Source organism: Bemisia tabaci, chromosome 4, assembly GCF_918797505.1.
Source record: "Bemisia tabaci chromosome 4, PGI_BMITA_v3".
NCBI lineage: Eukaryota > Metazoa > Arthropoda > Insecta > Hemiptera > Aleyrodidae > Bemisia > Bemisia tabaci.
The window spans coordinates 39918844-39939274 of record NC_092796.1 but is presented as its reverse complement, the minus strand read 5'-3'; the positions used below and the strand labels follow the sequence as shown (position 1 = coordinate 39939274).

General features: G+C 37.0%; 1 protein-coding gene across 1 annotated transcript; it reads left to right on the top strand.

Moving 5' to 3' along the window:
- The first annotated feature begins 77 nt into the window (after positions 1-77).
- On the top strand, positions 78-18750 carry LOC109031479 (nucleoprotein TPR). Its single transcript, XM_019042998.2, has 11 exons — positions 78-372; positions 1414-1576; positions 2485-2629; positions 3526-9138; positions 9947-10217; positions 10789-11088; positions 11659-11766; positions 12429-12530; positions 14032-14142; positions 14967-15218; positions 16276-18750. Exons 1-11 carry the CDS (start codon positions 231-233, stop codon positions 16404-16406), a joined length of 7338 nt encoding a protein of 2445 aa, XP_018898543.2. The 5' UTR covers positions 78-230; the 3' UTR covers positions 16407-18750.
- The last annotated feature ends 1681 nt before the right edge of the window (positions 18751-20431 follow it).

Here is a 20431-nt window from a genome sequence, read left to right as displayed (position 1 = left end):
CGTCAGGAATGTAAACAAACAACTCTGTTCTCTCATTGGTTGGTCTTCATGACGTAACTCAAGATGGCTCCCCTGAAGAAAACGTTTCGTGAAATTCTGATGTGATATCCCACGATCTTGCCGCTCAATTGAGTTTCCGGAAATCTTTCACGTTATATTTAGATAAAATATTTTTTCTCCTAATCATCGTTTCATTTCTATGTGCTGTAAAGTTGACATAAAGTGACACAATGTTGTCACGCATTCTCACCAGTGAAGAGTTGAATATTCTCTCCGAGCCTATTCGGAGCAAGCTCGACAAATGGATTAATGAAAATGTGGAGGCTCACTTCGCCACCAAAGCCTTATTCGAAACCTTTAAGAAAGATTCTGGTAAGTATCTTGAGTATGCCATCTGTTTAATCTAGCATCTTGGGCTTATCATCAATTAGTCTGTACGCACACACTGATAGTGATGCGCAGATGCACGATTTGTGATTCTCTCTTTATCGTTTGCTGTGGGTACCGATGGCCACTGATACACAAATTCAGCACCACTGGCACAGGAGTTACTCTTTACATTCTTTCATTACTACTAATGACTGTCCAGGCAGCTTCCCTCTAAATCCTTCTAGAGCCACATGTTTTCACGATTACAAGCAGTGTGCACCTAATGACTAGAGTTTTGGATCATGGATTTACCTAACATATTACCGAAAGATGGTTACCTGATATTGTTCAGTTCTCCTCTTTACCAGAGGCTTCTAGATCTACTTACCAACCTCTACAGATGATTGTTTACGGGGGCTAAATGTGGGTAATCGTATGTCAACTTGCAGGTCATAGAGCGGAAGCATCGTATGATGAGACAGAAGTCAAGTATTGTTTAGGTCACCACTCACCAGTGGTGCCATCTGACCGCATGTATTAACCTGTTGAGTGGTGCTGTTTCTGAGGTAATCAGAGTTTGACATTTGTCTCAATATACGATGCTTCCGCTCTAGGTAATTGAAGTAAGTACAGTTTAACAGCTCATCATCTGGCTGTGGTTAACCCCAGTTCGAAAGGGCTCCAAACAATTTACTCCAAACATCCACCATTGCCTATGTTCAGAGGGTTCCTTCTTTCTGTAAAATTGCGCTTTGGCCACATAATCTGCCAAGCTCAACTCGATTGAAAGTTAAAAAAAGCACCCAATGACAGAATGTACGTATATTCAGATTTAAATTTAATGGCATAAAATTCTTCAAAGGAAGTTGCTAAGAACTAGGATGAAAATAAATGTATTAACGTAACTGGTATGTCACTAGCAGGGGAATGAACATAGGCCTTTGAGATCAAGTCACGGTAACTGCATCTTATTAAATGCCTCGCTCAGCCTCACTTAATTTTTCTAGGTATGCTTTACCACAAATGAAATCTTATTTGTTGCAGATGTTAAAATTACCACTTTATCATCAGAGTTAGAAGTTTGCCAAAATGATAGAGCAGAAATTCAACAGAAGCTGTCCCTTTTAGAAATAGATTTCAAAAATATTGAAAACAAATATGATACCAGTCGGACAGAACTTCGCACATTACATGAGTCAATCAAGAGGTAAGTAATTTTCCTAGTTACTTTGCATAAGGAACTGTCTTCATGGGCAGTTTTCCTGATTTGTCGTAACGTCGAACCACATGCAAGAAACTTTGGGAATTCTTCACCATTACTGTTGCCAGCCTAACCAACCACACAGATTATTTGAAATATAGGTAGGGTATAGTGAAAAATTCAATCATCAGTAAAGCAGACTAATTATAAATTATTCAAGAAATAGAGTAAATGACAAAATGGCAGAACTTGCTATTGCCTCCTCCTCCTCTCAGTTGCTCTTGACAGTGATTAATATTTAGTTAATCAGTTAAATTACTGTTGCCACTTCGCTGGTGCAACTCTTTGAAGGGCTAAATTGCTAGAAAATGTCTCCTGGAGACAAGGTCCAACCTTTTGAACTATCAATGTCAACTATCAGACTATCTTCTCTTTCCTTCCTCCATTTCTTCCAAAAGATCCATTCCCTTTCCATTCCGTTCTCCATTTCCTTTTTTTTTTTTTTAAATAGAGCTCGCGCATTGTATGTTGAGACAAACGTCAAACTATTGTTTATGTCACCATTCACTAGCGGTGCCACCTGACTGCATGTATTAACCTGTCGAGTGGTGCGAATTCAGAGCTACTGGGAGATTGACGTTTGTCTCAACATGCAATGCGCGAGCCATATAACCTTTGAAAGCTTCTCTCAAAACCTTGGATTATGAGTGACCCTCCACATTTTATGCAATTGTTAATGAAAGGAAATCATGTAGCGGAGAGGATGATCAAAATCCTCAATCTACAGGAAACAGCATTCAAGCTATATTAACACCCTTGTATGGAAAAGAAGCTCGAAATTATGAAATTGATGAATGAATGGCTTTTCATCTTTATGTTATTTATTTTGTGTTATTTTCTTGCATTACTCTTAGAATTGAAGATGAAAATGAGAAAATTCGTCAACAAAGAGACAGCCTGGCTGAAAGTCAGTCAGAAATGGCCGCTACTTTGGAAAGAAGAAATGCAGAGCTGGGACGTTTACAAGGAGACATTGAAGGGCTTCAAAATCAGCTTCAGGTAATTGAACTATCTACCTTCTTGACCTATAATAAGGCAAACTTGGCCTTTACTGCGGCCTCATTGACTGGTTGTCAGGGTAATTACAGAGAAGATTGATGCAGCTGTAGCTATTTGGTTGACTGAAGTAAATGCTCAAGTCAAGTATTTATCAAGTCAAGTATTTATCGATTGCTAAAGTGAGTTACTATATATCTCCATTGCGATGCTTCAAAATTTCTGCTCCCATTTCATTTTTTCGAAAAAACAAGCCAACTTTACAACTTGAAATTTATAAAGAATATTTTGCCAACAAAAAAAATTCTAAGAAGTTTTAAAAAATCACACTTACTAGTCTCCCAAAAAGAAAAAAAAGAAAGAAAAAAAAGTATGACAGGAAGTCTGCAAAGTCACTCACTTATGAAGATAAGTGGTTTTGCACTTTGGTCATTGATATATATTTCTCATTGATCCCAAAAACGGCAAAAATGATTCACATGTTTGTGGGGTGAATAGGAAAATTTCATCACGAGTACAATTGGTTAAGATACAAAAGTCTGTTCAAGAAAAGTAAACCCTGAAAGTTCATAGCAATTTTGTGCCATTCAAGTTTGTCTCAAGTAAAAAAATTTTCTCTTCCCCTCACTCTTCGGTTATGAGGGAAAACTCAATGAGTGAGCCTATGATCATTGAACAGAACTGAACAATAAATTAATTTCAGATTTGAAAGTTGTATAGTTATATAGTTATTGTTAGTATTTTATCTTTCATCTACCACAGAATCCAGAGAAGAGTTTCTGATAGTTCAGAATAATTTCATCACAGGATTATTCTAATTTTATTTATTTATTTTCTTGTGCGTGTTTCTTCTGTTTCACGCAGTAGCAAAATTGAAACTTTTATTTTGTTGTCAACAGGCTGCAATAACGGCAAAATGTGAAGCTTTAATTGGAGCTGATGAAATAGAAACCAAAAGACTGAACTATGAGTTGAAAGTAAAACAAGCAGAACAGGAAAAAGAGTTGTTACATCAGCAGATAGCCAGTTTGAATGTTGAATTGGTTCGAGCCTCCGAAGAACTTGCAAATACACGCCGCGAAAACTTAAACAGCCTGATGTCAATTCAAGTTCAGCTATCTGAGAAATCTGAGGAAAACAAGATCTTGTCATTTTGTATTGAAAAATTGAAAGAAGAAAACAAAGACCAGACAGAGCAGCTCGAAGCATTAAAACAGCGACTTGTAGGTTTGTGTGAAGAGGAGAACAAGCTACGAGAGAACTACCAAGCGGAAATTGAAACACAAGTGAAAATAGCGGAGTTGTATAAAAACATGAGTGAAGAGGCCAGTAACAAGGTCGAAGAAACTATATGCGGAACTCAAAGGCTTCAAGCGCTCCTTAATGAAGCATCAGAAAAGTATGGTGAACTAGAAACGGAATTCAAAGCTAAAGAGACCTACTATGAAGAACTATTAGCGAAAAAGAATGAAACGATTGCCTCACTAAAACAAGAGCTTGAACATGCCAATGATCTCCTGAAGAGTCTGAAGCAAGAGCAAGCTATTGATGCCATGTCACCAAGTGCAACTGCCTGCCAACGCTTACAAAGATCTGGCCTTACTTTTACTGCACTCTACAGCGACTACAAAACTATATCCGATGAACTGCTTCTCAAAACTCAAGAGAATGAAAGCTTGAAAACGACCCTTGATCAAATTCTGAAGGAGCTTGAATTGAAGTCACCTCTTATTCAAAAACTTCATGAAGACTACAGTTACATCGTACAGAAAAACGAAGGTTTGGTTACAAGAATGGATGAATTAGAAATTGAAAACAAAGCATTGAAGACCGATTATCATGAAGCTGACAAATTACTATCACATATGAAGAGAGAAAATAAAAATTTGAAAGAAAATCTAAAAGATCTTGGACGGCAAGTTTGCTTCTTACTGAAGGAAATCCAAGAGCAGAGAGGAACTGTCGTGACTATGGCTAATGCCTTGGATGAGTTTGACAAATCAGATGTCACTGATTCCTCTAAGATGATCTCGAAGCACTTGGTTACGTTTGCTGACATTGAAGAACTGCAATTGAATAATCAGAAACTTTTGGCTGTTGTCCACCAGCTGAGTGAGAAGAATGAAACAGCTGAAAAAGCTCAGTTAAGTATAAACTATGAAGATTTAGAAAGTAGGCTGAAGAATTGTGAAATCCAGTTATCTGAGGAAAAAGCCAATGTAAAAAGGTATGAAAAAATGCTTGAGATAGTAAAAGGGCAAAGAGACCTTTTCAGGACTCTTTTCAAACAACAAATATCCGGCACCACCCCCGATGAAAAGATAGCTCACCTCCTAAACGTTATTGAGAATTCTGAAGAAAATTCAATGAGCCTAGCAATTACAGATAGTAAAACGCCCTCTTCTCCCAAGGATGTCAGCAGTGGCAGAGTCAAGGAACTTACAGCGGAATTGGAGAAAGTGCGAAAAGAGCTAAGCAACTTAAAGAATGAGTACGAGTCTAATCGAGAAGAAAGAAAGAAAAATGAGCAGATGCTAAATGAGGATTTGAAAACAGCTCAAAAAGAACTTCAAAAATTAAGAAATGACAATGTGAAACTACTTACAAAAGGAGAGTTTAATGAAGAAAAGATCAAAACTTTAGTGCGTAATATGAATAATTACAAGAATCAAATCACAGTGCTGGAATCAAAGTGTAAGCTTTACTCCGAAACTATATCGAAACATGAACAGTCTATTCTACATCTAACTAACGAAGCCAAAGATGCTAACACAAAACTAGCCCAATCTGCAGTTGCAGTAGAAAGTTTGCGTCAGAATCTGAATATTTTGAAGGATCGAGAAGTGCGATTGAATGCCGAAAAAGAAGCTTTACAGAGAGAAAAGCATGGGCAAGCTTTATTGCTAGCCAATCTAGAAGCCATCAAAGCAAGCATGGATCGCTCTGAAGGCGAAGGAAGATTGAACCTCGAACGGAAGTTAGATGACAGCATCAAAGAATGTAATGCACTGAGAAGGAGACTGCAAGAAGAGCAGGATCGATATAATGAGAAGGTAAAAACTCTTGAAAATTCCATTGAAATCGTCAAAGGTCGGTTGGAAGAAGAAAAGGCAGCCCGTCAAAACACTCTTGTTGAACTGAAGGACAACCAAGATATTCTCTCTGAAAAAGACACAATCATCAGTCAACTGAATGAAAAAATTAAGAACATGCTGAAGAGCTCAGGGTCAGATTATCACACCGAGAGTCGATTTAAAGAGCTGAAGAAAACTCTAAATGACACCCAAAAAGAATTAGCCTCTTGCAAGGAAATGCTAGCATCGGCAAATCAGCATTGTCAAAATTTCAAAGACATCGCGGAATCATCTGAACAGCAATTGACAGAAATTACTCAAGAGTTCAATAATTTAAAGAAAACAACTGAAGGTCAGTTAGCTGCTGCAGCCGGATTGGAAAAAACGCTGAGATCGCAGCTTGAAGCATCAGAGAAGAAAATCAAGGAGCTGCTTACATTGCAAAGTGAATCTTCATCACAACTGACTACAGAAATCACCTCCAATAAGAAAGATCTAGACCTCCTGCAAAGTGAATTGCAAGCACTTCGAACCGAATTACAAAGAACCCGTGAAGATTATACAGCCGCTACTCAAGCAGCCAATGAAGCAGACGAGAAGTATTCTCATGAAATGATGCTACATGCTGCAGACATGCAAACCTTGAAGAAGCTGAAAGAAGATTTGACGAATTTAAATATTCAGCTGGTTGATGTACAGAAAGAAAGAGATGAAGCTGTTACGAAGCTTAGTGAACAGGAAGCCTCTTTGAGTGAGAGAGAGGCTGCTCTGAAAGAAGAGAGAGAATCATTGCAAGCTAGGCTCAAAGACTTGGATGCTCAGAACTCAACGCTCCACAGTCAGTTGGAAGCACTTAGCTTCAAAATGGCGTCGATTCATCAAAGTTCTCCTGGTTCAGCTCCAACCTCTGCTGGTGATGTTGGAGCTAAAGATACATCTTTCTCTGAAGATGAAGCTAGATCATCAGAACAGCTTCTTCAAATTATCAAATACCTACGTCGTGAAAAAGATATTGCAGTCTCCCAATTCGATGCCTTGCGTTCAGAGAATGTCAGATTGAAATCTGAACTTGAACTTACTCGGCGACAGCTAGAAGAAGCACAAAACATGCTTGAAACTGAACGCAAAAAAGCAGAGGTTGATAGTGTGTCTGTGACAAAACATGCAGAGTTATTGAGGAAAGTGGAAATGTTGTACGCCGTCACAGACAGCAACCGTGCGTTACGGGCTGAAAGAGATGACATGGCAAATCAGGTCAAATCTTTGCAGGGAAAACTGGAAGAACTAGAAGCTCAATTGTTACAACCATTGAAGGAAGAAAACATGAAATTGTCAGCAGTTGTAGACCAGTTAAAGACAGAAAATTCTGGTTTGCAAGCCAAATGTGTCGCTTGGCAGCAACGAGCTTCTGCCCTTTTGGAAAGAGCTAATGAAAATAGTCCAGAAGATATTAAACGTCTCACTGGAGAAAAAGAGACCCTTAGCAAAGAGGTTGCTGCACTCACTTCTGAACGAGATAGTCTTAAAGCAGAAAAAGATTCTCTCACTAGTAAAATAGAGGCTGAAAAATTGGCTCATGAGAAGTCTTTGGAAGAACTGAAAGCTATTCGAGAGAAATTCGAACAGATGATAGAATCTTCTAATAATGAGAGAAAACTACTTGAAGCAAAGACAGAAAAGATTGATAATTTAACTCAGAAAGTAGAGAAATTAACCGCAGAAGTCTCTGCACAATCTCAATTAGCTGAAACAAGGAAAGAAGAAACAGAAGCTGTTAAATCAACCTTAAATAAGCTTGAAGAAGAATTTAAAACCCTGAGCAACAACTCCACACAGATTCGATTCATTGCAAAGAAGTACAAGACACAGTGTCAAGAACTGACCAAGACAGTTGAGAACCTGAAATCAGAAGTTCAAAAAGCAGCCTCAACCCCTGTTGAACTTTCAGAGGAAGAAAAAGAAAAACTGCGCGAAGAAGGTAAAAATACTCTTAGTGAGAAGATCAAAGAACTCTCAGAGCAGGTTTCATCAAGCCAAGCTGAGTCTGAATCCTTAAGACAAGAAAATGAAAATTTAAAAGCATCTTTCGTTGAGAAAGAAAATCGAGCCAAAGATCTCCTTAAAAACACACGTATGAAAATGCATCAACTGACAGCTGACAACGCTCGTCTAGAAAAAGAAGTCAGCGAATCTAAAAGTAGGGTGTCTCAAGCAGATTCTGATGCCAAACTAAATGCATTGAAGACTCAGTATGACAGTAGAATTTCTCGTTTAGAGAAAGAGAAGGCTGACTTGGAAGCCGAGAAGGAAAAACTGTCCAAGGATTTAGAAACACTGACTGCTCGAGTTAACAGTATGCAGAGGCATATCAACTCAAAACCATCAACTAGCTCTTCCTCAGAGAAATTAAACACTGATCCACCAACAGCAAATATTAAGCCAATGGCAGGCCCGTCATCAGGGGCTGGAAAGCAACAGCAGGCACAGCAAGCTGTTACAGTCACTCCTTGGAGAGATACTCCTCTAGCATCCATTCGACCAATTACCATGTCCAGAACTTTGGCAGTGCCACCAACCACAAACTCAAGTGTTGCAAGTGTTGTACCGCAACAGCAGCAGCCTCAGCAACAGCAGCATCCACCACCGCAACAGGCGCAGCAGCAACCGGCTCACCAGCAACCCCAACCACAGCAGAATCAACAACAGCAGTTGGTTGACACGAGTAGCTCGGAGTTGCTGTCCGCCTCCCCTACATCGTCACACATAGACTACACTCCTTTTGTCCGTCCAATGATGATTGAATCCACCAACGATTTGGAAGTTGAGTGTGGGAACGAAGAACAGCATCATGTAGCAGCGCATCAAACTCAGCCAGCTCAGGGTCTTACTACTCCAGGAACGCAGACACAGGTTAATGTTGCCCTTGTGCTCCCAAGGGAAAGAAATGAAAGTGCGCAGCCTGTTGCTGAACAATCAGTCAGTAACTCTCAGGACAGTAACCAACAAAATTTCTCCGTTGTTTCTAATTCAAGTAGTTGTAATCAAGAAACTTCCAGCACACTTTCTGAGCAATCAGTGAGTGACTCGACAAATTCAAACCGTAATAACGAACTAGTCTCAGCTAGCAGTCAGCAACACTACCAACCTGAGAGGAGTAATGAGTCTAATAATTTAGTAAGCAGCCAGCAATCAGTAGTTGCTAGTAGTCATGAGAACATTCCTCCGGAACAATCCATTGTTGTAGCGAGTAGCCATCAAAGCATTGTTGTTGCCAGCTCTCACCAGAGTGTAACTGTCGCTAGTTCCCATCAAGCTGAACCGTCATCACAAGCTACGTGCTCCCACACCGTTACAACCACTCATGCTGGGCACAAGAGGGTTCGCGACTCTGAAGGTGATGCATCTAGTCATACAGATGACAGTGGGAAAGATCATCTTGTAAGTATTAGTCAGAAATTCTGAATTTTTATGATGAACCAAAGCAAGTACCCTTTCAAGGAATATTTTTATTATGTACTATTGAAATAGGTACACAGTTAGATTTATATGTCACCTTCGATAATTATATATTTCTGCATGTTAGCAAAATTGTAACTAAAAAGAATCAACATAAAAGAGCAAAGAAAGTAACTTAAAGATGTCAAACAATGAACTTAAATAAAGAATGAGGTTTTTGAGTACCTATGAATCTAAATTACACTAATCAGATGTCATATTTTATGAAGAAATACATTTTGATTTATCTTTAATCATATATACTCAAGATTGCAAAACTGAAACATGAAAAGAAAAAATAAAGGGTGTTGATAAAGCATGGATACTTGTTAATATTTTGCATCTTGGGAGAAGCTGCAAATATTGACACCCAGTTTGGACAAGACTGTCAAATGAAAGAGGGCAATCATTTTGGAGAGGGCGGTGGCCCTCCACTTCCCAGGAGGCAAGGGAGAAATTTGTGAACTTGAAATGAAAACCCCTATCGTATAGTACCTTGTTAGAAAAAGGATAAAAAATAGAATTTTTGGCCGAAACTGCAGGTGGCTTGATATGAAAATCAGTTTTTAAATGGCGGGCAATTGAAGGCTAGAATGGTGGAAAACAGGGTCTCAGTTGTTTATATGCTTCCTAAGTGTGAGTGTTTCAGGGTGTCGTTACAGTTAGCTTTTCATAGTTTCAATTCATGAATCTCACCCTTACATTTATGATCAGTGGATTTTTTTCTTACAAATGAACTGTTTGGTTTTAGGTAAAGAGAAGTAGAGTCTCCGTAGAACAAGAAGAAACACAAGGTGAATCAGAAGTTGAGTACCAAGTACCCACTTCTTCTCAGCGAGACCAAGAAGATGATGCGATCACAGTCGACTCGGAAACCTCTAATGAAGAAGAAGAGGAGGAGGAGGAAGAAGAAGAAGAGGATGGAAGCGGATTGACAGAAGAGGGTCATGGAGAGTATGAAGAAGGTTATGAGATGGAAACTTATGATCGCGACGATGACCAAGAAATTGGATACAATGAAGGTAAATCTTACTTCATCTTTAACTGACTGCATATTGAGCTCAAAAACCATAAGAATTCTGGAGAAAAACATTGCATAGGAAAACTAAAGGAAAAATATAGAACTGTTTGGGAGTTTCAATGTACAATTTTTGTACCCAGTAGACCTTAAGACAAGGTTAATCTACTAAAAATGACTTACATCTCAGTTTTTTCATAAATGTCCCTCAACTGCTCTGCTATGCTAAGTTAGTGAGCAGTATTTTCATATTTTGTCATGAGTCCTCTTGTTGGAAAATATAATTCTTCTTATAACAAAGAATTAAATATACTTTACATGGAAGAAGAAATTGAAACAATTACATTAATGATTGCGCATAAAGGTGTGACTCCCCCTTTGACTCCATGTACTAAAAATACTACATTTGCATTTTACTGTAAGTTGGAAATGCTGTTCTCACTGTCGACTGACTGGGCACGGCAGTACTGAAGTCATGAGCTTTAATTCCTTCCCAGTAGCAATTTTAACAAACATCTTTTTATACTAATAATTACTGTAACCATTGATTAAGTATATTATTCCCTTGGTTAAAGGAGAAGAAAACAGTGAAGTGGAAGTGATGGATAGTCACCGCGGTGGACAGTCCAGTGAAGCAACAAGCAGTCACATGCTGCGCAGACCGGCCGCCATTACACCTCTCTCCCGACAGCAGCAGTTGCTGTTGCCCCAAAATTATGAGGACGCTGGTGACGATAGTATTGTGCCCAGCACGCCTACTTTGTTCCTACCGCATCGTCTGGACGGGTTTGGTGAAGCCGTCAGTTCGCCGCACGTCCCATCAACCGGTGGACGTTTCACTTTTGTTGAATCTGGTACACCTGTATCTAGAGCAGGTATGCATAAAAAATCAGATCGCTAAGAGAGATGTTGTGTTTTGTTTCTGGAGAAGATATCTCAAAAAAAAAAAAAACCTTTTTGACTGAAACCAAGCAGTTTGCTCAGACTTTTCTTCAATTGACTCTTCCTATACTCCTTTGTTATTAATCTGAAATCTTTCCAAAAATACTTGTTCTTTAAACCTCTCATTGCTGGAAGGCTTTTCAGTAGCTTTACAAATATTAAACAATTTGGAAGTTGACGCTTGATGAAGTGGAGAGTTTACTGCTAGGATTACTGCTAAAGGAGCTCCTCTCCTCTGGCAAAAATATTTTCAGCAGGTTTTTTCATTCCATAAAAGAACAAAAAAAACAGCGTATTTCCTTCGAAAAATACTCTAAAAGCAACTTGGTGTGGAATTTTTTTGACGTTTGGTGAGACCTTGAAAAATTGTTTCTGCAGAATGGAACTGAAATCAGTTGCGAAAGAGGTAAAATAAAATGCTAGCATCTCTTCATGATCAATGGAAGTTAGGCCCTTGATTTTAGGGTCGGGTTTTTCTAAATGGCTCTTCAATGAATTTACAGGTGTTGCGCAAGTTGTGTCAGAAGGTATGGACGACACTACAATTGATCTCAGCCAACTGGAGACAGGCCGTTCAGTCCCATCAACTCCATTACAAGTTTCACCTCAAGGTAGTTATTTTAGCTTTGTAATTTTTCAATGCTCTCTAAAAAATTTTATCGTATTTTCAAATGAATGCCAAGAATTTGACTTTAAATTTAAGGTGTTCAAACTTATCGAGGTCCAGTGGTCTCGTAAGATACACCCAGAGACATAGGGAGACCGTCCACTCAACTGGCCACTTAGCCACATGGAAACTTGTACATTTGGGGACTCAACGCTTCCATATAGACAATTGTAAAGGAGCAACAGCCATCACCTTTGTTTTTGGCTGTTGACCTACCTACTAGGTAGATGATGAACCTCAGGTGACGTAATGAGCTAAAGAAGTTTGCCAAACTTTGGTATGTTTGAGAAACTAAGTATCCAACATGTTGTTCAACATCTCCCTATTGGGTAAGTCAACACTTGAATGTTGCGAGTCCCAAAAGTGCAAGCTTCCATCATTGCCAAGATAGCAATGGAGAGTCTCCCTTTGTCTCTGGATACCTCCAGTCATTTCATTAGAACATGCACTGAGCCAAATTGAGGTCAGTAAGAAAGACAGCTCTTTAGTTAAATTGTGACCAATTTATCATTTCCTCCTTTTTAATTGCTGTTCTTTCACAAAGGATGTTCTTATACTCTCCTTATAGTCCTGAGTTACATAGTCATATGTTTTATGGTCTTATAGGAGAAGGGAGTGGAGAAATCGGGCAAAGTGAAGAAGACAATTTCAATGAAGAAGAACCTCAAGAACGTAACGAGTCCGAATCTGCTCAAGACGCCATCAATGGTAAGAGATGCTGCACTTTTTTTAACAACCATTCGCGTCAAGTCAAGCAAGTTAATTCCCCCCCCCCCCCCTTAAAAAAGGATTTTTATAACCAAAGAGCAGTGGTCTGGGAAGGTAGGCTCTCTCATTAATTTGTTATCTTAACGCTTATCCTACCATCAATAATTTTGAAAAAATTATCTTTATCATGACATGATGATACTAAATATTTTACCATCTTTCGGGACTGAGTTTCCTGATGATATACTTTTATCTGATATGATGCTGGTTGAATACTAGTTGAAACACAGTAAACGAAATCCTATGAGAACATATTGAACGTGAAGTAAATCATGTTATAGTCCATTTTTGCTTTTTTTTATGATATGATGATACTAAATATTTTACCATCTTTCGGGACTGAGATTCCTGATGATATGCCTTTATCTGATATCATGTCTTTCAAGAATGGATTTAAAAAAAGATACTGTCCTGAGAAAATATTTAAATTTATGGAAAGGACATTTTTTCACTGTTTATTTTTTCATGAGATGATGATACTAAATATTTTACCATCTTTCGGGACTGAGTCTCCTGATGATATGCCTTTATCTGATATCATGTCATTCAAGAATGAATTTAAAAAAAAGATACTGTTCTGAGAAAATATTTTAAGTTATTAAAAGGACTTTTTTTTTGTGAAATGATGATACTAAATATTTTACCATCTTTCGGGACTGAGTCTCCTGATGATATGCCTTTATCTGATATCATGTCATTCAAGAATGGATTTAAAAAAAGATACTATCCTGAGAAAATATTTTAAGTTATGAAAAGGACTTTTTTTTTCACCGTTTATTTTTTCATGAGATGATGATACTAAATATTTTACCATCTTTCGGGACTGAGTCTCCTGATGATATGCCTTTATCTGATATCGTGTCATTCAAGAATGGATTTAAAAAAAGATACTATCCTGAGAAAATATTTTAAGTTATGAAAAGGACTTTTTTTTCACCGTTTATTTTTTCATGAGATGATGATACTAAATATTTTACCATCTTTCGGGACTGAGTCTCCTGATGATATGCCTTTATCTGATATCATGTCATTCAAGAATGGATTTAAAAGAAGATACTGTCTTGAGAAAATATTTTAGGTTATTAAAAGGCCTTTTTTTTCTGTGAAATGATGATACTAAATATTTTACCATCTTTCGGGACTGAGTCTCCTGATGATATGTCTGTATCTGATGTCATGCCCTTCAAGCATGGATTAAAAAAAAAAAAAAAAAGCCATTGATTCATAATTCTGGAAGAAAGAAAGAAAAAAATCCATTGCTATTTCTTCCAGTTTAAGGTAAGGGATGATACTTTATTTTTCACTCCAAAAGTGCTGAATTTGTAAAGTTCGCCCTCCATCTAATGTCTGCTTCTATAATTCCAAATTCACACTGTGTATGAGACTTTAACTCAACAAAAGGCGACTCTGCAAATTTTTTAATGTCTATGTGTGTTCACAGATATGTGCGATGATGATGATGACGATAACAATGAAGATATTGGAAATGATAATCGTGATAATGATTCCCCCGAGTTGATCATTCTTGACATAAATGATGATAATGGAGATGGTAATGAACACTGTACATTTAGTTCATTCTTCAGCTTTGTTTCTAACTTGATCTCTTTTTTGTCTCTTAATTGCCATCAATAAGAAGATAGAGTTCACTGATCAAAACATTATACGCCCTAGGAATGAAACATTATTGGAGTGATTTCTTTTTAAAAAGAAGAAAATAAAAGCTATGAAGATTGCATCATGGCAAAAACCTTTAATTCCAGCTGAAATCATAAAGTAAACATTTGCGTAGGTCAATTCAATATCTTAATTTATGAATTATGTGAGTGCTACTTTTTTCATGTTTGAAGTAAGGGAGAATTTTCAACACCTTAAAAACTTATTTTCTTGGCAAAACTTGGTTCAATGGGCCACTGAACATGGTCTAGATTAAAAACAAACTTCACCTGTTCCCCTCTCAAAATTTTACAGAGAAAACTTCTCACACAATGGGGATTTTGGAAATCAACTCTTGAACGATTTAACAACGAATATTTTTAACACAGATCAAGTAGAAGTTAAATGATACAAACGACATTATTTGTTCTCGTGCCATTTAACCAATGTTAATAGATAACATCTATATCTTGTTTAGGAGTTAATTTCTAGACTTCCCATTGTGTGATCTGTTTTTCTCGTGAAATTTAAAGGGATAATGTTGCGCAGTGCTTTAATTCATACCTTGTATAGAGGCCCATTAAAAACGGAATAATTAACGTTGCCTTAGTTTTGCATCACATTCCTAAGATGAGTTAGGAAGAAAAATGTAACAGCACCACCAAATTATCATTTTTAGCTGATTCATGTGTACCAAGCGGCTTATTTTTTTTTTCACAGAGGTGACTTCAGAAGGGGAAAAAACTCAAGCAAGTGGCTCAGGTAGTCAAGGGAGTGGCGTTGAAGAAGAAGGGAGAGAAGCAGAGGCAGCAACTGAAAGGATCATCGTTCAGTTGGGAGCGAGAGGCAACACAGCGCGCAGAGTCAGGAGTGGATTCTCTAGCAGAGCAGGAAGGAGCAATCGCCAGCCTCCTACGCCCATTGTATGGGATGAAGTGCCCTCCACCGCCGTTGCCCTTTCCTCTCAAAGGGGTAAGATTTCTTGCTTATTTCAAATTATGTGCATAGTTCTTTCAGCTAGCAGGCAGCTGAAAAGATTTTTCTGGGCTTCACTGTCCTCCATTTGTACAAGTTCCTCCCTAAAAACTGCCTCTTCTTTCTTCTACTAAAACCTCAAATCTCCTGCTTTTTTTCCTCTCAAGAAGAATAAGAATTTCCTTTAATAAATATTGATGAGCTGTCGGCCAAAGTTATCAAAACCCAATCAGATTAATCAACAGTTTTACTTAACTGAGTAACTTCAAATTTAATTTAGGCATATAAAAGATAAATAAAGAAAAAAACCAAAAAATTCAACGAAAAACAAGTTGATCAATACTGAGAAAAAATTTGATGATACTGCTTGTATTTATCATGACATATTTTCTGCAGTGTATGGAGGAGTTAATTCTGTGCCTCAAGTTTCTTTAAATGTTTTATTGAATCTTTTGGAATAATCCCTGTGTCCGGCCCCATAAGGGGTTTAATTCAAAGGAAATAAAGTGGCACCGATAACGAAGCCAGGAATGGGAAATAGCGTTGGTTGATTGGTTGCACTCAGCTTCAAGCATCATCTTGCTACGTCATTTCGACTGTCAACTTTTGATTGATTGGGTTTTGAGTAGCTTTTTCTTTTCTTAGGAATGCCTTTTTGAACTTTTCAATGAGCTTTTAAGTTCTTTCATAAAGTTTTGCGGATGATGAAATCCACTACAACCCTGCATAAATCCCTTGCCACTGCCCCATTCCGCTTATCAGCATGAACCATGTTCAGTCTGTCAGCTATGATTTGATCAGTTGATACCAGGTTACCCCAGCACAGTAGGAAATGTTGATTCTCCAAGACTGCATCAGGGCTGTATTTGTAAGGAGGTTTATGCTTTTCATGTAACTCTTGATCTTTGGCTAGTGCTGGGTGGATAATTTGGAAACTTGATCTTTTGGGCTTTAAACGTTACAGACTAAAGGATTTTATTATTTAGAGTAATTTTCAGTTTTATTTCCATTACAAAAGTTAAGGTTTAACTAATAACTTTTATTATTTTTTTAGGTGCAAGGGGAGGTCGAAATGTCCCTTCCAATGTTTTAGGAGAAAGCCCAGATTTGCAGCGAGGTTCATTTAGAGGACGCATGCGAGGAATGCGTTCACGAGGAGCTTATCACTATCAACCCAGATTCTAATCAAGCTGTAATAAAGCATCTTCTCAGTCAACAAATTTCAAAAAGTAAAAGTAGGTCTCATGACTTATTCCAGTTGTTCTTAAATTTGACCTGGTCTGAACAAATTCCTAGATAAATCATAAGACAAGTTCTCAGAGGATCTTTTCTAATTTATTAAAATTGTACAATTTAAGTGGCTGTATGTATGATCTTTGCTTACAATTTCTCTAGTGTGTTGCGTTTTGAGCTCAACATAAAAACAACTTATACCAAAATTAGACATGAAATGAGGTAATTGTTTCCAACCAAGTGAGAAATACTGAAGAATTTCTCCAAAAAATATGTACAACACTCCTAGGAATTTTTTTCTCTTTTACAGTAAGACCTCAATTTACTAGATCAGAATTTAATGGATTGATCCAATCTCTTCAAGGGCTTCAAGCCTATTTGAATTAACAGATTCCGCAATTTATCAAAGCGACTTGTCAGCCCTGCTAAATCCGGTAAATCACGGTCTCACTGTTACCAATGATTTTCCTTAAATTAATTCTTTGACATGTTTTAATTGTACAGTGTGCTTTTCATTGGATACCACTTACTTGCTATCCTATGCTCTGCCTCATCCCAATTACTTTATTTTTTTTCATCTCTTTGGTTTGAGTTCATAAGCCTCATGGTTCTTACTTAGGCTTTTCTTTTTGCATTTTTCTGCAAAAGTTTGTACCGACCTTGACAGGGTGACAAGTTTAGGCTCTAAAAATAATAATTCTCGATAGTTGGAGAACTAGACCCGAATTTTGTTGGCTGGTTTGCGGTCAACTGCAAGTTGAGGCTAGAATGTTGACATTGTTATTTGATTTTGTTTATTAATTGTTTTTGAGTTAATGATCTGCAACGTTGAAAACTAAATGGCTTGATGATGAACGATGGCTGGAGCCCCCTGCATAAAAAGCTCAACTTCGGCATAGCTTAATTAAGCTATGCCAAAGTTGAGCTTTTTTGCAAATTAAACTTTAAACTTAAGTTTGAAATACAATTTTTCTGATTTAAAATCAGTTTAGGTTTTGCAACTTTCAAGGGACCGCAGCCAACAAAATTTGGGCCTTTGTGGACAGAACAGTGTTACACTGTTGTCGTTGTAGTGCAAAGCACATAAGTAATTTCATCCTGTATCATTTGATAAGGAAGTAAGCAAACTGTCTATTGTCTCTTGCACAAATTGTCTAGTCTATGTGTTTTCAACTCATCAACTGCCTCACATCATAGGAGCAACGCACTCTCTTGTTTCCTTAATGTAACCACTTAAGTATGAGCCCAAGACTACAGTTTCCATGATCCTTAGACTATCAATCCCAGAAAATTGGGGAAAATTTCCCCAAAGAATTAAAATCTTCACTTTTTTCCAATGGAATGGGCTGCAATTCATTCACAGGACAACCAGTTTCTGTTGAGAGGTGTGCACTCTACAAGTTTAGTCTGGTAATGATAGGGTTACTGGCAGAATTTTCTCATTGTTATGCCTCTTACTACCAGAGCTTTGACCAGAAAAATTCAGAAAATCTTGCTTTGAAAAACGAAATGAAAAAAGTTGGAGAATTTTCTTTTCCTTAGTTTGTAGACACCCTTGTTTTTCCAAAATTCCGGTGGGTTTTCAGTAAATTGTCTGCTGTGTGATAGCTGACCAGGCATGGCAGCTGATGAGTTAAAATCAACTGGAAATTCAACTTGACAAAAAATTTGGAATCAAATGATAAATTTGAGAACTAAAAGTTTAGAATTAGGCAAGCATAGAACATCAGCAATACCAAGAAGGAAACCCAATAACTGTTCTTAAAAAAAAAAAAAATGATGCTTTCTTTGTGAGGCTTGTTAGGACATCTATCTGTTTGTACGCAGAGATAGGACTGGTAAATTTCTTTTTTTTTTAAAAAAATTTAATGCTTCTGTTTTAAGGCCCTCAATATCATTGATGAATAGAGTCCATGCCAAATAAGTTTTCTCACTTTTAGTTTGTGACAGAAGATCCATCATCTTGATTCTTGCATTTACTGTCCAAGCTAAATCTTCTGGAACAGCTTAAAAGTGCATAAATTTATTTGGCGTGGACTCCAATAGAAGCAAAATTCGTAATGAAAGATGCAGACCTCATGCATTGTAATTACACAATGTCAGTTTTAATTTGATCCTGTTTTACACTAATGTTAATTTTAGAAAACCTTTCAAAGAAAAAAAAATCAAATGTGATATTAATTATGTGTTTCCTGGATGTAGATTTATAGATACCTCAACGAAATTGTATTGTATTGTATATATGTATCTTTTTTCCAGTGAACGAGTTCTAAGAAATAAAAACTAATTTTTTATATTCTGTTTGTGTTCTGCTCATACTTCCAATATCAGGATCTGCCGTGTAAAAAATCATTTTTTGCTCTATTTTTGATTTGAAATGTTGAAGAGGTAACCTCTGAAAAGATATTGAATTTTTGGGTTTGAATTTTCCTCTCAACGTAAGATAAAACAGGGAGTTAAATCATAGTGAATGCTTGCTGTCTTTCCATTTTACTAATATGAGACTGTTTAATATGAATATTATTATTCGATCAAATATGCTATTTGATGCTGAAGCAATGTTTTCTGAAATTCTATGATTCATTTTATTTACTTTAAAAAGTTAGAAAAATTTCGAAATTTGAAAGTCAAAAAATAGCAAAGTTTGAAGGATGGAGTGAGTATTCCAGGAAATACAAGCCCTCAGTACATTGAGAATGGCCAGGCTAATCGAAGTACACCGAACTGAATGTCTAATTCTTTTGACGGATGTTGTCTTTGCTAGGAGATAATGGCTACCCTCAATGGGAGCATGATCAATTATCAATTTTTGACGTTTAATTCTAGTATTATTTTTATAAATGAAAGTAGGTACAATGAAGGGACTATTTTTGTTTAAACTACAAGTCTTTACCTGCCTACTCGTTTTGTGGCAGCCGGTCGTAGTTCTTAAAATTTCACTCTCGAGCCGATTATTTTTGGTTATTCTGAATTAATAATTTCAATAATTTACGAATATACAATTAAATTTTTTTGCCCTCTGAGGATATGTAGGTCGAGCAGGTGTGTAAGGAACAGTCCCTACCCACACTCCTGTACAATTACATTTTGGTCAACCTTTACTAATAGATTTCTCTTTGAACAGAGTTTTAAAAAAAACCTAAGTGTGAACAGGAGGCTCCCTTGTACAAACGGACCTACATGGAAAATTGTCTTATCAAAAATGAAAGTTTGAATATTTCTTTTGGCCACCACTTAGAAATGACAATGCGCAAATATTGGGGTACTTACAAGTTTTCTCCATTTTTAATTTGTTTAGATTAAGACAGGCGGCACCATAAAAAAATTTAATGCTGACCATTGGCCTCTGCTCCCTTATTCTAAGACCTCCCTAAAATGATATTGCACACATGAAAATGTTGGGAAACATTTATCAATCATGTTTCAAGAGTCAAAGAAATTTTTAAATTTTTTTTAAGTTTTTCCTTAACAGCGACACAATGATATGATTATTATTAGGTAATGTCTGAAATGATTTTTTATCTCTTCACTGCTTATTACTTTTCAAGGTGTACAAAGAATAAAACTTATGGACCACTCTTTGTACGGTTCAAACGCACCTATTGCAACTAGAATCAGGAAGCGTATGAGAGGCGTTTAAATATAACATGTCCACAAAATATACATTGGAGAAATGAAAATTTAATAAGTTCCATTTTAAATTTTTCAACTTGTACTCGGCTTGACCATGTGTGGGACTCATCATGATAAGTCTGGATTGATCTATTAAGATCCAAGAGGGATCGCAAGTCCAAATAATAATAACAATTACCTATTCCTCACATGGTAAAAATGCATTTTAAAAACATTTTTTCCGAAATTTTGCCGACTTTTCAACACTTGATGCGTTTCTCTATACTTATGATCTATGAGGGCCATCCATAAAATATGTAATGATTTTGGGATTTTTTTCTACTTCCTTCTCTGAAACACATGTT

What these genes read in the sequence shown, in the direction of transcription:
- LOC109031479 (XM_019042998.2), top strand. Translation starts at nt 231, where the DNA reads ATGTTGTCACGCATTCTCACCAGTGAAGAGTTGAATATTCTCTCCGAG. An exon ending in ACAGTGGGAAAGATCATCTT is followed by an intron (nt 9,139 to 9,946) that starts GTAAGTATTAGT and finishes GTTTGGTTTTAG; the next exon opens with GTAAAGAGAAGTAGAGTCTC. An exon ending in TGCTCAAGACGCCATCAATG is followed by an intron (nt 12,531 to 14,031) that starts GTAAGAGATGCT and finishes GTGTGTTCACAG; the next exon opens with ATATGTGCGATGATGATGAT.